Below are 14,070 nucleotides of genomic sequence, written 5' to 3'. Positions count from 1 at the left end.
ATAATTTTGTGAGATTTTCGGAGAAAAAAAAAAAGTATGTTCAAAGGCCACTAAGATGCTTTTTATTATATATATATATTAGTGGATTGACGCACGCGTTGTCTTTATATAATTTTTAATTAATTGTATTTATATTTGAATAAGAAAAATATTATATTGTAAAAATTATCGAGCGATTAAAATGCAATTTGAAATGTCGAGATAAAATATTAAAGTGTAATATATATCATATATAAGGAATCTTATGGAAAAAAAAAAAAAGAAAAGAAAATAAAGACACTTCTGAAAAAAAAAAAATTATGTTTAATATACAGATTTTTTTTTTATATATATTATAGTTAATAAATAATTTATTTATTTATATATATATTTCAGAAAAAAAAATTATTTATTTCATAAAATTGTTTAATTGAAAAACCCGACGGTATCGTCTTCTTCCATTGTGGATAGAAAATCCCAGAACTCCAAAAATAAGCATGGCTTCCGTGTGCGCATCTTCATTTTCGAAACCCAACCATTCTCTTTGCCACCTATCCTCCTCTGCTTCCACCACACTTCAATTTCAGTTTCCTTTCATCTATTACCAAGCGCAACCCAAGTATCCTTCCATTTCTTGCATTTATTCAGTACCCAAGACCAACAAGTGTAATTCCCGTAGACCAACAAGGTCAAGAGCTCTTGCCGAGGAAGAGGAGACCCTTGTCCCGGAAGCTGCGACAACGGATCAGACTGTTTCTGTTTCGATCTCGCCTTCCGACGTACTCAACATGTTCTTTCAGGTGGTTGATTGTGTTAATAGTATGACATTTCTTGTTGTCTTGAAATTGTTTGATGTTTTTGCTGAACCAGTTATTTTTCTTGGAATGTGTAGGCTGAAGGGGCAATGGCTGATGCGGCTATACCTTCAGTTACCAAGGCTTTGGAGGTATTCATTTTGTCTTACTTTTATTTTCCTTCTTGAATTATATATATGAGCTTATGACAATTTGCCTAAGGTGGCTTTTTATTGCCATATACTTTTGGGTACTATACTAGTGTCAAGAGCCAAGGCAGACTGCAGACAGGCCAACCCCGCAAATAAAAAAAAAACTTTTGTCGTTTAATTTTTTTACAAACATTCTAGCTTCGCCTCCCTAAATGAATTGAATATTGTTAGTCATTTGCTCTATCATCCACTAGATCTGTTTCTTGTCAAGAGGGTTTTTTGGTTAAGGATGTTATAATTCATTTAAAATCTGGACTGATGGATGCTAGTCGCTAGAAATATTTCATTCTAAGCTACAAGTTACCAACGTTACATCTGAGAAATATCGATTATGCGCGACAAGAGTACCAAAAAGAACAAATGTCATGTGATTTTCCTTGGACCATTGTGACTAGATTATCAGGGTTCGTTTCTGTTCATTGTTATTGTCACCTGATTCTTGATTCACCTACATATGCATGGACGATTGAGCAAGGTAGCTCACATTAATTCAAACTCGAGAGATTAGTGTGTTACTTCCATCTGTGCTCCCCTTTGAAGAAAGAGTTTCAAAGTTGCCAGTTTTTGTTGTCTAGTAGAGAAAACCATTAAGCCCTCCTGTAATGCTTGTTGATGTCTCTGTTTTATATGTTTGAAGGTGGTAGAAGGCATTACAGATCTCAAAGTACAGATCATCGAAGGTATTGCAAGTGTGGAGGTAATTTTCATTACTCTTTACTTATATCTTTCATACTGGCATCAGAGCACATGCATTGTGTGTCTGCTGACAATTATTGTGGAAATTTTTATTTTTATTTTTGCCAGCAACTCAGTCCGATTCGAAAAGTTAAAAATGAGAAACAAATAAGATCGTTTTAGTACTTTTTAAATAATGATATATAAAATAAAAATAAATCTAAAGCCTAACTCTTGTGTAAACTTAATTTATTAAATTTAATGGACAACATTCAGAAGTGATCAAATTTGAATGATATGTTGATTTATTAAGCAACATCATCTTAGAATGGTGACAAGCCAAATAAAGTATAAACCATATATTATGGTGATTACAGATGCATTATGCCGAGGAAAAAAGTTATATGTCGAAATGAAGTGGGGTAAACTTTTTGAAATATTTGGCTTCTTTTTGAATGGTGGTCATTCTAACAGCCAAAACTACATAATTTTTTGGAACAATTAGCCTTTGGATCCACCAACATTATTTTTTGGTAAATGGCTGTTCACCAAGTTCTGGCCATCAATTCTGATATGAATGTGCTGGTTTAAATCATTGCGTGGTGGGCCTGAGACACCGAAAATATACAATATACCCGTTATATGGTTTTTCTTTCCATGTTTGCCGAACTTCTAGCTGTGCATCGATGTTATGGTGGAAATTTATAGTTTAAAAGTGTTGCGCGCGCAACGCCATTAAGCTCGTGTTTTCTGCAATCTGTAGTTAACCAAGCAAACAACAGTACAAGCAACCGGCGTGGCGTCAAATTTGGTCGAGATAATACAAGGCTCAGGCTTCAAGTTACAAACATTGAATTTGAGCTTCCAGGATGAAGAGGATTTCAACTAGAGCTTCTACCCCTTGACACTTATTTTTTGTTAAAACTCACCCAATTTCGAAATTCTGGTTCCTGACGAAGTGTATTATTTACTATAACAATGGAAACTATTCAACATTCATCGTCTGTAAAACTGGTGTGTATTCTGTATAACTCTGTTCATTATTCAACATATCGGTTGTGGAGACTCGTTCTTTGGCTTCGTATATTTTCCTCTTGTCCTCTTGCACTTGGTGCACGAAGTTCGATTGATGCCTTTAGTTTGCCTGTATTCTTGATTTCTGTAAGAAACCCATTGTTACCTTGAGCAATTTTTTCATTTTCTGTTGAAATGCAATCACCTTTGGTTTCCAACATTTTAAAAGGGAGCTGTTTCTCATATTTTCGCTCAAAAATGTTTTTTTTTTTTTTTTTCAGAAAACAAAAATGGGATCTCAACTTGGCTAGGATGGAGAAAATGGTAACCGGAGAGAAAATTCACCATTACAAATTTACAACCAAAACCACAACCATATCAGTTAAAGTTATTTTTTAAGAAAAGCTACAACTTCCCAAGAAAGTTTACATATATATTATTATTTCGTCACCACGATATGGGGGAGGTGGGTTGGGGATTGAACCATCACCACTTCCAATATACAAAGGGACAGTAATGTTCGAAATTGTGTTATTTGATGCATTAATGAAAAAGTAGGCGCGATGCAGAAATCATGCATTATTTTCCGCTGCTTAAACAGTGTTGTTCGTCACAAATGTGTAAATATAGAAAATGGAGTTTCTCAGAAGAAGGGGAAATTATTATTAAATTAATGAACACTTCATAGAGCCATGTGAGATTAACTTTTGTGTTTGTTCCGTTTCCATGTTTCCCTAAAATTTTATCTGGTGAAGCCTCTCATTGTTCCAAAAAAATCTATCTGGTGCAGTAAACTTCGGGAAACTTATAAGCCCAATAATTCAGAATTGTCCATGCATATCCCCCATCTATATATATACACATCCATTATTCTTTATAACACACACCTCAAACGGAAATTTAATTCCTACTATACTTTGATATTCAACAAGAAGAATATCATCTTTGTGTAACAATGGCTATCAAATCTGCCCTTTTTCTGCTCGCCTTCGTGCTCTTGGCTACACGAATGGTAAGTGAAATGGCACGCATACCGCAACATTATTGGTTTTTAGAATGATGTAATAGATATATATATATATACATGACTATTTCTGTGCTTTGCTTGTGCAGGCTTCATCTTTGGTAGAAGTGGATGCTATCGAAACCGAGGTGATTTTCTTTCCCTCTTTGCCCATATACATATATATATACATATACATATATATATACATATACATATATATATACATATATATATATATATATATATATATATATATATATATATATAGTTTGGCTTTATAACTTACTAGCTAGTCCCCTCATACATTTACATTTGCATTTGCAATAATATTCGTACGTGTAGCATCATGATGATCATCACCATAACCATTCGAAAGCGCCAGCCCACGCCCCTACAAAGGCTCCTGCTCATGCTCCCAAGAAGGCTCCGACTCACTCCCCAAAGAAGGCACCGACGCATCCGCCCGTCTTCCCTCCCCCACATTGTATGCAATCATTCATGCATATATGTTAATACATTTTACACCATTAATTTATAATATATAATAAAATTAATTTTGCGTAGCAGTTTGCGTGACAAAGTGTGAAGCACATTGCAAGGGCCTGAGACCGATCGAGAGGTGCGTGAAAACATGCACTGCCTGCTGCGCCAAGTTCAAGTGTGTGCCCGATAGCGATAATATTGGATCCAAGCATTACTGCAAAAACTGGGATGGAGTGGTGATCCATGGCAAGCAGGTCAAATGCCCACGAAGAAACTAATCTAAAATTATACAAAATTTAATCAAGTTTCTAGCTACACCAATGCATTTACATTATGGAGCTCTCCACTTTTGTCTTTCAGATTTCATAAACCAACCAACCATACTCGTTGGTTAAATAATATTTAATTATCGAGCTGTATCTCCGATAATTTTATCAATATTATCTATCTAGAATAATCTTTTCTCTTCGTAAAAAGTAAAATCATGTCGTGTTTCATATTTGTCTATCTGTGTTTCGTGTCCACTGCATGCTCCCTCAAATTAGTTACTTGAATAAATCCAATATATTTGACATATTCGTGCCAATATGTATAATAATCTAATTATATAACCGGTATATATTAACTGTCTAGTTATAAATATGATCTGATTTAACACTAATTAAACAATATTATTATTATTATTATTATTATTATTATTATTATTATTATTATTATTATTATTATTATTATATAAACACGTGAACACACAGTGAATATTCATTATATATATATATATATATATATATATATATATATAATATAATCCAGTTAAATCAATGCTAAGGTATATATGATATGACAAGTTTAATTAAAATACGTTTACTAAAAGGGATAGAAATATTGAACAATATTAAAATATTTAAGATGATTAATTTTTTAATTTTCTGAGATGTGTACTATGTCTAATAGCAATCAAGATAAGCCAATAATCCTAATTCATAATCCATGAATCGTCATATCAATAATAATGTAATAATTTCTGTGTTCAAATTGTTAAGTTTTTGAATAAGTTATAAGTGCTATATTATAAGTTACTCAGCATCTATATTCATGATTAACATTACTTTTATAAGTTATTTTATAAAATGGTATTCTCCGAAATTAATTCGTTTACTTGATTATTGTTATCATCATCATTATTAAATATTTTTTTTACTATTTATTTACTTTCAAGTTATTATTTGTATATCAATGTGTCTGATCTTTTGTTATCAACAAAACGAATTTAATAATATTTGAAATGCAAATATTGAAACATAAAATTTATTATATTAAGTACGTAGAATAATCATGGATCATTTCCACTCTTTTGTTAGAAACCCTTTAAACAAATTTTTTTTACAAGTAATTATTAATATATTTATAAGACTACATTTTTCGACAAAAAATCGTAAAAAATAATAATGAAATAAACTATAAACCCAATTATTCAATTGAAAATAAACTGCAATAATATTATCAAATAAAACTTTTTAACCTTTGTTATCAATACGTGAATATTTACTTTCATATATGTATAATATAATAATACACACATATTAAAAATTTTGCATCTCTTGAATATATGTGTGTTTGTGCCACTGCTTTCAAATTGTTCAAGTGTAGAAAATTACGAAATTTTATAGAGATTAACTAATACATGTGGGGTTAATGGACCTTCATATATATTGATAAATAACACCGTTAGATATACTATTAGAGAAAAGTAGGCTGAAATTTTCCCATCTCAGATAATTTAAGTTGAATGTTGTGTGATGATGATCGTGTGTGTTCTTCCTTCTTTGTCTGTTGGTTTCTTAAGTAACTTTTACAAGTAAGCCACTTCTCATATACTTCTGGGCCGGAGTTATTCATCTCAATAAGCTAATTTATAAGGCTCAATGGCACATGAACGTCCTCAGCTCTTTTACTATTCTTTTATTGGGCCGAAAAATTTACTTTTTCTGGGCCTAACACAAATATATAAAAACATGTAATTGTACAATGAGAAGATAATATTAATGTTAATATTAATTAGAGTATATCTCTTTGAAATGGGTCAACTCCGAAAGTATAAATAAATCGAATCGGTTTACGAGCTTTTTTAGTCAATTTTGTAAATATTTGATTTTTATTCGAACTTATCGAACTCGAGCCGAACCCAAATATATTCGAACTTTTTTTAGCCGAGCTCGACCCAAAATTATTTTGTTCCATAATTCGTGAATAGCTCACTAGTCTTGATATTTTATTATTATTCGAATATAATGATATAATAAAATATACACATTTTGAACCTTTTCGAACATTTCGAACATTTGAACGGAGTTTTAGAACCTTAATGTCTGAACAATAGTTCATTAATATGTTCTAATAATTTGAGTCGAACTAAAGCCAAAATATTTAAAATTTTTGAGTTTTGAATCAAGGTCGAACTCTAATATACTTGATTCGAGCCGAAAACTGAAGCCTTAAATTTTTACTGTTATTCGGCTCGATTCGCGGTTGCACCCCTAGTCAACCCAATCCATATTAAAATAATAATTAAAATTTTTAACATAAAAATTACTATTTTTTCTCCGATTAGGTCAGACCGATCTACAAAAGCTATTGATGAACATATTCCTCATATGAAGGCTTTGAAGCTTGAAAAGCTATTGATTTTCCTTTATCCTTCTCTTAGTCTGAATTGTTCATCTCAAAGACTTGAAGAATGCTAATCAATTCAGTCATCTTCATCTTTGAAGTGTCCTTTACTTCTTCAAGTGCTCATATCTTTCCATTGAATCTTTTAGGCAAGGATCGAAGAACCTTGTTCACCATAGCTTCACTCGCAATAGGCCCTCCAAGAGCATGAGCCTCAGTAGCTATCTCCCTAAGTTTCTTATCATACTCAGCAATAGTCTCATTCTCATCCATCCTGATTCTCTCAAATTTAGCGTTTAACAATCTCAGTCTTGTTCTTCTCACACTATCAAGCCCTTCGCAGTGTTCTTGAAGAGCATCCCATGCATCCTTAGCAATAGTGCAGTCAGATATGATCCCATACATTCTCATATCCACAGTTGCAAGGATTGCATTGAGTGCCTTAGCATTGTAGCTTGAGCTTAGTGTTTCCTCGGTAGTCCAATTTTCTTCTCTCTTGATGATATAGTCTCCGTCGTCATCTTGCGTTGTTGGAGGAGTCCAATCAGTCAGAATATTTTGCCAAGCACGAACATCCATAGCTTTAATAGTATATCTCATTCTATGCTTCCAAAGTGCGTAATTAGCTCCATCAAGAATTGGAGGTTTGAGAAACGAATTCGAAACAGATGATGAGTCCATCTTATTTCCTGTAATAAAATAAGCAACCAAGATCAGTTCTTAGTGTATCAAGAAGATGACTTTGATACCACTTGTAAGGAAATAATAGTTGCACATAAACAGTTTGAGGTGTTGTCACAAGATGTTGACAACACCTACTATAACACCTTGAGTAATTTGCAGAGGAATATAAGTTAAGCGTGTTTAAAATAAATAAGCAACCAAATAAATAGACTCAATTGAATTAAGCAAGAGTATAAATACTCTTGCAGTGCCTCAGGGCAAAACTTCACTAGAAAACTTTCACAGAGTGTTACAAACCCTAACACTAGTGACTATTGTAAAAATCAAGTTCTCAAGACAAGTGAGAAAATAAAGAATAAAGTTTCTCCTAAAAAGCATTCTATATGAAATAGAATAATGAAAAAAACAGAATAAGGAGAAAAACTCTTGAAGTCAAAACACGTGAGTAGCACACTTCTTCGATCAACAATCTCCGAATTGTTCTTCACGGCTTTAAGCACTATGTTCAACCGTCAAGCTCCAGCCGTTCTATGAACGTATTCTTTTGCTTTTGAAAACTCACGGTCTCTCAATGATCGATACCTTCCTTGTAGGCGTATGTCATCAATAAATAGAGCAAGAGTCCTTCTTTAGAATGTTTCCTTGTAGGCGCAGGACTCTAGATCTTGATCAAGGCAAATCTACACAATAAAGAATTAAATCAATAGATATTAGATAACATAATATTCTGATAACTTTAATTAAATCAAGTTATTCAAGGAATTAAATAACTTCATGTCCAAGAAAGGCAAAAGATAATTAATAAAATCTTTTTCAAAATAGGATGATTTTAAGGAATAAAATATTCATTTCAATCTCCCCTTTTTTGCCTTTCTGGACAAAACACAACTAAACTCCCCCTTAATCAAAACTCCCCCTGAATAGATTCTCCTCCTAAGTATAAGCAGAGGTGTTGTCACAAGATGTTGGCAACATCTAGCTATGACATCTCAAAATTAATACAAAACATCAGTGATAAACAAAAAAGGTTTGATTAGGGACAGAGCAAAAAATAGAGCAATTAAAACTTAACCTAAGAGAAACAAATAAACTAGGAAAGCCAAAAACTAAAAATTAGAAAACCAAAGCTTGTGCAATCTTCTGTTCAGCATGCACCAATTGAGCTTGAATAAACGTTGAATCAACAGCTTGAGCAGCAGAAGGGGGCACAAAAATAGTAGTGGCAGAAGGGGTGTTGGCCACACCTGCCACAACACCTGCGGCAACATCTGACTCAGACCAAGAAAGATCAATTGTCCTGTTTCCTTTGAGTAGAGCAGGTGCAATTTTCATCAACTCCCCAGGTTCATTAAGTACTTCATCACCATCCTTCTCAATTTCTTGAGACAGCAGCATAGAATAGATCAAAGATGGATAAGGAAGCTTCAAGGTAGGTTGAGCACAATCTGCAAATCCCATTACAGTGTCAAAAACAAGTCTTCCATAGTTGAAACTTGTGCATGTGCCAATGGCATAAAGGACAGGAGTCTGGTGCTTTGTCACAACTGTAGAATTTTCGGAGGGTGTCCATGTCTTCACAGCAATCTTGTGAAGAACAGAGTAGAAAGATGTGAGCTTGGCAGCCTGCAACTTCTTAGGAAGGGAGGGAAAAATAGTGACTTGACCACTTGTAATGACAGAGGTCATCTCATCCATAAACGGAAGTGCAGCATCATCAACAGTCAGAGTATGAAGGAAACCATTTATCATGGCAGGACTAAATGCAAAAATCTGTCCTCGCACATACACCTTTCCATACTTGACAAATCTTGGATCCTTCATAGCTTCAGTGAGATTGCAGTAGAATTCTCGAACAATTTCCCTGCAATATGGACCAACAGTAGAGACAGTAGCCAGTAGATTTCTCACTTCAAAGAATCTGACCAAGTTTTGAGCTTCATAGCTCTCGACATCAATGTTACGCTCCTCAAGGAATTCACGATCAGAGTACTGATCCCAGCAGTCAGCAATTTCCTTGGAATAAAAAGCGGAGGAATAAGAGGAATTTACTCGGTACTTTTTTCCTAAGGTGTTGTCCAGGGTGTCGGCAACACCTTCCTCAGCACCTTCTGCTTCTTCTTCTTCAGAGTCACCAGAATCTGACTCTTCTTCCAACTCATCCTCAGCATCTGAATCCTCACTTGAAGTAGAGCTGGAACTTTTAGAAGGTTTAGGGCGATTGTCAGCATATTCCTGAAGCATCTCTTCATCAGGTTCATCATCGGATTCCTGAACAGGGGCAGTAGGAGAGGATATAGGCTTTTTGCCGTGGGCCTTCTTCATCTTAGCCATGAACTGTGCTATGGAAATCTCCTCATCATCAGATGGCACAAGAGGAGCAGTAGAAGATGGTCCCTCAGAAACTGGAATAGAAGCAGGAGCTACTTTTTCAGCAGGAACAGATGGAGTCTCTGATTCAGTGGATTCACTGTCAGAGGATGAACTTCCTTTAGATTTTTCATCAGATTCAAATGGGACGGGGATGGTTGGAACTGAGGGTTCCATTGCACTTGCTTTTCCCCTCTTTCGATGCACCAGTTTGTAATCTTCATCATCACTTGCATCTCCTGAAGAAAACTCTGTATCTAGCATAGAAGGCCTTGATGATTGACCCTTTCCACGGAAACGCTTTTAGGCAGTGTAATCTGGATTATATCCAGCTTGTCTCTTCGATCGTCGGGTCAAGGGTTTCGATGGAAACACCCTGTTCAGCATACTCATGTCCGGCATATTTTCCACGTCGATGGCATTACCAGGCTCTCTTGGAGCGATGGAGTCCAGAGGCACTGGTTTCTCAGCAACCGGAACAATAGTTTGTTCAACCACGGGGTGTGGTGATGTAGGTGCTGTGACACCTTCCGCAGCATCTTCATTGTAACCCATTTCAGAACGAATATCTTGGGGATCAAAACCCTTTCCTGCCATGAAATTACGTGAGGATAGCGAAAAGAAGCAGGATACAATAACACAGAGAAGATGAGGGAACGCGGGATGAAAATAGAGAGAAAAAGTGTTCCCAAAATAAGATAGAATCCCAGATAAATAAACCCTCAAACCTTTCCTATTTTAACTCGGATTCTGAGTAGGCCCCAACGGTAACAATGACCCTAACGGTAACAAAGTGAGAAACGGTAACAAATCTGTTTTAAATTAGGCAATAAATCCCATTGATTTCCTCCGATAATCTTGGCCAAATATGTCACCAAATATTTCCAATTTTAACTCCTCATCAGATTTTAACTCCACTGAAACAAAGACCAATCACTTTTAAATTCAAAAATTCAGAGGATAGGGCACAATTCAAAATTTTTGTTAGATCGGAATTTATAACCTTTCAGCCAAAGATATTCACAAAATAAAATATGAATGTCCTAATTATGTCTAAAACAGAATGTGACATAAAATTAAAATGCAATTAGATGCGCAAATATATGTTGACAAATGAGGTGTTATCCACGATGTTGGCAACATCTTCCAGCAACATTTCAGGATTCAAAAAATTTTAATTTTCTATATCATTATTATTGCAGAAGTGGTAGCCTGCACACTAAAGGAACGATCTTCAAATGGACCCCTCTAGGTAGCTTTTTCCATTTGATTCTGACTATCAATCAAATTTGATGATTGAGATTATCTCTTTTAACCATTTTTTTATTTTGAGTTTCTGAATTTGCGAAATCACTTTTTACTTGGGACAGGATCATAATACACGAACATCCATCCACTACTTCGTGATTTAGTCAGAACTCTTCTTCAATTAAATCTCATTAAACTGTAAAATAATTTGTAAAGAATCCTGAGTGAAAACTGGTCAATGATTACAAAGTATCAAACACTTCACAAAACAGAGTGAATGCATGAATGCAACATGCCTAATGAACCTAAAGATGCACATGCATGAAAAGGTGTTGTCGCAGGGTGTTGGCAACACTCCAGACAACATCTAAGTTCTGTCTATAATGCACACATATTGAGAGACTTCCTTAGGCTGGAAAATCTCTCAAAATCCAAAGCTTTTGTGAATATATCAGCTAATTGGTTATTAGTTCCAACAAACTCAATTAAGATCATGCTTTTCTCGACCAAATCTCGAATGAAGTGATGTCTAATGTCAATGTGTTTGGTTCGAGAGTGTTGTACTGGATTTTTGGATATATCAATGGCACTAGAATTATCACAGTACACAATAGGAGTATCACTCTTAACACCATAATCATTTAGCATTTGATTCATCCATAGGAGTTGAGAGCAACAGCTACCTACAGCAACATATTCAAACTCGGCAGTAGACAAAGAGACACAATTTTGTTTCTTGCTGTACCATGACACTAAATTATTTCCCAAATACAAACATCCTCCCGAAGTGCTCTTTCTCTCATCTAAATCCCCAGCCCAATCAGCATCACTAAATCCTACCAAATTCGAATTGGTTTCTTTAGTGTATCACAAACCCAAATTCATGGTTCCTGCCACATATTTCAGTATACGTTTAACGGCCTTTAGGTGAGTAATTTTTGGGTTAGACTGGTATCTAGCACATAGACAAACGCTATACATGATATCAAGTCTAGTAGCACTTAAATATAAAAGACTACCAATCATGCTTCTGTAGAGGGTGTTGTCAACACCTTCGGCAACATCCTCCCTTGACAGCTTTTCATTAGACCCCATAGGTGTGCGCATGTGTTTAGTGTTATCATTCAGAACTTTTTCACCAGATTTTTAGCATACTTGCTTTGACTCAAGAATATACCATCATGCATTTGTTTTACTTGTAATCACAAAAAGTAAGTTAACTCACCAACCATGCTCATCTCGAATGTAGAGGACATGCACTTCACAAAATCACCAACAAGTTTATCATTTGAAGCACAAAAGATTATGTTATCCACATAAATTTGGCAAATTAAGATATTACCTTGAGACTTTTGCACAAATAAAGTCTTATCCACTTCACCTCTTTTGAACCCAATATTCAGCAAGTACTCGGTGAGTCTCCCATACCATGCACGTGGTTCTTGCTTCAATTCATACAATGCATTTTTCAACTTATACACATAATTAAGATGATTTGGATCCTCAAACCCTTTAGGTTGTTTCACATAGACTTCTTCATTCAGGATCCCATTCAAAAAGGCACTTTTTACATCCATTTGAAAAAGTTTCATACCCATGTTACATGAAATAGCAAGCAAAAGTCGGACAGACTCAATGCGGGTTACAGGAGCAAAGGTTTCATCAAAATCCACCCCTTCAACCTGTGTATACCCTTGAGCTACAAACCTAGCTTTATTTCTTATGATGTTTCCCGACTCATCAGTTTTATTCTTGAAAATCCATTTAGTTCCTATGACATTACCATGAGCAGGATACGGTACCAAGTACCAAACATCATTCCTCACAAATTGTTCTAACTCTTCATGCATAGCATTGACCCAAAATTCATCTTTTAAAGCTTCTTCAACCCTTTTTGGTTCAATGTTTGACACGAAACAAGAGAATCTTACCTGAGAATATGTAGAACTCATGCACAGTAGACCTGCCATCTTCCGATAATTAACTTTTTCTTTCCTTCGAGTTTGCAAGTCTCCATACACATCTCCAATTACCTATGAGGTTGGCTGATTCTTCTGAATTCTGCTTGGAATATTCTTTCCAGCTTCGTTTACCTCACTGCTTTCATCAGTATTCTCATAAGTAGGCTTTTCAACTTTTGAATCTGGATTTTCTGTAGGAGGTGTTGTCGGAGGTGTTGGCAACACTCCTTTGACAACATCTATATTTTCAGAATTATCCAGCAGATCATTAACATCATCCTCAGCTGTTTTCTTCTTTAGATCTGCAAAGTCATCAAAAACAACATTAATTGATTCAAAAATAGTCCTTGTTCTCAAGTTATACATCCTATAGGCTCGGCTATTTGATGAATATCCTAAGAACATACACTTATCACTCTTTGCATCAAATTTAGCAAGATGATCTCTATCATTCAAAACGTGACAAACACATCCAAAAACGTGAAAATATTTAAGGTTTGGCCTCTTTCCCATGAGAAGTTCATAGGATGTCACAGTAGTACCATTCCTCAAATAGACTCTATTTGAAATATGACATGCAGTATTCAAAACTTCAGCCCAAAAACGTTTTGAAATATTTTTAGAACTAAGAATCACTCTTGCCATTTCTTGCAAAGTTCTATTTTTTCTCTCGGCTATCCCATTTTGTTGTGGAGTTTTAGGGCAGAATATTCATGAAAAATACCTTTCTTATCACACAAGCTAGCAAACGAAGAGTTTTCGAACTCCTTACCATGATCAGAACGAATTCTGATTACCTTCAGATTGTATAGGTTCGAAATTTTGGTGAGCAATTTCTTGAATGCATCAAATGTGTCTGATTTTTCTCTCAGAAAGTTTACCCATGTGTATCTTGAAAAATCATCCACACAAACAAAATAGTATTTCTTACCACCGAAGCTTTCAACATCCATTGGACCCATCAAGTACATATGCAAAAG

At 34.9% G+C, this 14,070-nt stretch overlaps 2 protein-coding genes across 3 annotated transcripts; both read left to right on the top strand.

Moving 5' to 3' along the window:
* The first annotated feature begins 425 nt into the window (after positions 1-425).
* On the top strand, positions 426-2,725 carry LOC140892491 (uncharacterized). The gene is made up of 4 exons (XM_073301411.1): positions 426-779; positions 872-925; positions 1,623-1,682; positions 2,424-2,725. The coding sequence occupies exons 1-4, from the start codon at positions 477-479 to the stop codon at positions 2,547-2,549; spliced, it is 543 nt and encodes a 180-aa protein (XP_073157512.1). The 5' UTR covers positions 426-476; the 3' UTR covers positions 2,550-2,725.
* An 842-nt stretch (positions 2,726-3,567) lies between these two features.
* Positions 3,568-4,494, top strand: LOC140886410 (uncharacterized). Of its 2 annotated transcripts, none has more exons than XM_073292985.1 (4): positions 3,568-3,686; positions 3,788-3,826; positions 4,023-4,164; positions 4,248-4,494. In XM_073292985.1, exons 1-4 carry the CDS (start codon positions 3,630-3,632, stop codon positions 4,439-4,441), a joined length of 432 nt encoding a protein of 143 aa, XP_073149086.1. In that variant the 5' UTR covers positions 3,568-3,629; the 3' UTR covers positions 4,442-4,494. The 2 variants fall into 2 exon arrangements, with proteins under 2 accessions (XP_073149086.1, XP_073149085.1); XM_073292984.1 differs by having other exon boundaries at positions 4,245-4,494.
* The last annotated feature ends 9,576 nt before the right edge of the window (positions 4,495-14,070 follow it).

Source organism: Henckelia pumila, chromosome 3 (genome assembly GCF_033568475.1).
Source record: "Henckelia pumila isolate YLH828 chromosome 3, ASM3356847v2, whole genome shotgun sequence".
Taxonomy (NCBI): Eukaryota; Viridiplantae; Streptophyta; class Magnoliopsida; order Lamiales; family Gesneriaceae; genus Henckelia; species Henckelia pumila.
The sequence above is the reverse complement of the archived record's forward strand: the minus strand, read 5'-3'. Positions and strand labels throughout refer to the sequence as shown.

Excerpts from the sequence above, each read along its gene's own strand:
- LOC140892491 (XM_073301411.1), top strand. The coding sequence starts at position 477 with ATGGCTTCCGTGTGCGCATCTTCATTTTCGAAACCCAACCATTCTCTT. Across the intron at positions 780-871 it reads TACTCAACATGTTCTTTCAG|GCTGAAGGGGCAATGGCTGA; the intron begins GTGGTTGATTGT and ends TGGAATGTGTAG. Across the intron at positions 926-1,622 it reads CAGTTACCAAGGCTTTGGAG|GTGGTAGAAGGCATTACAGA; the intron begins GTATTCATTTTG and ends ATATGTTTGAAG.
- LOC140886410 (XM_073292984.1), top strand. The coding sequence starts at position 3,630 with ATGGCTATCAAATCTGCCCTTTTTCTGCTCGCCTTCGTGCTCTTGGCT. Across the intron at positions 3,687-3,787 it reads TGCTCTTGGCTACACGAATG|GCTTCATCTTTGGTAGAAGT; the intron begins GTAAGTGAAATG and ends TTGCTTGTGCAG. Across the intron at positions 3,827-4,022 it reads TGGATGCTATCGAAACCGAG|CATCATGATGATCATCACCA; the intron begins GTGATTTTCTTT and ends TCGTACGTGTAG.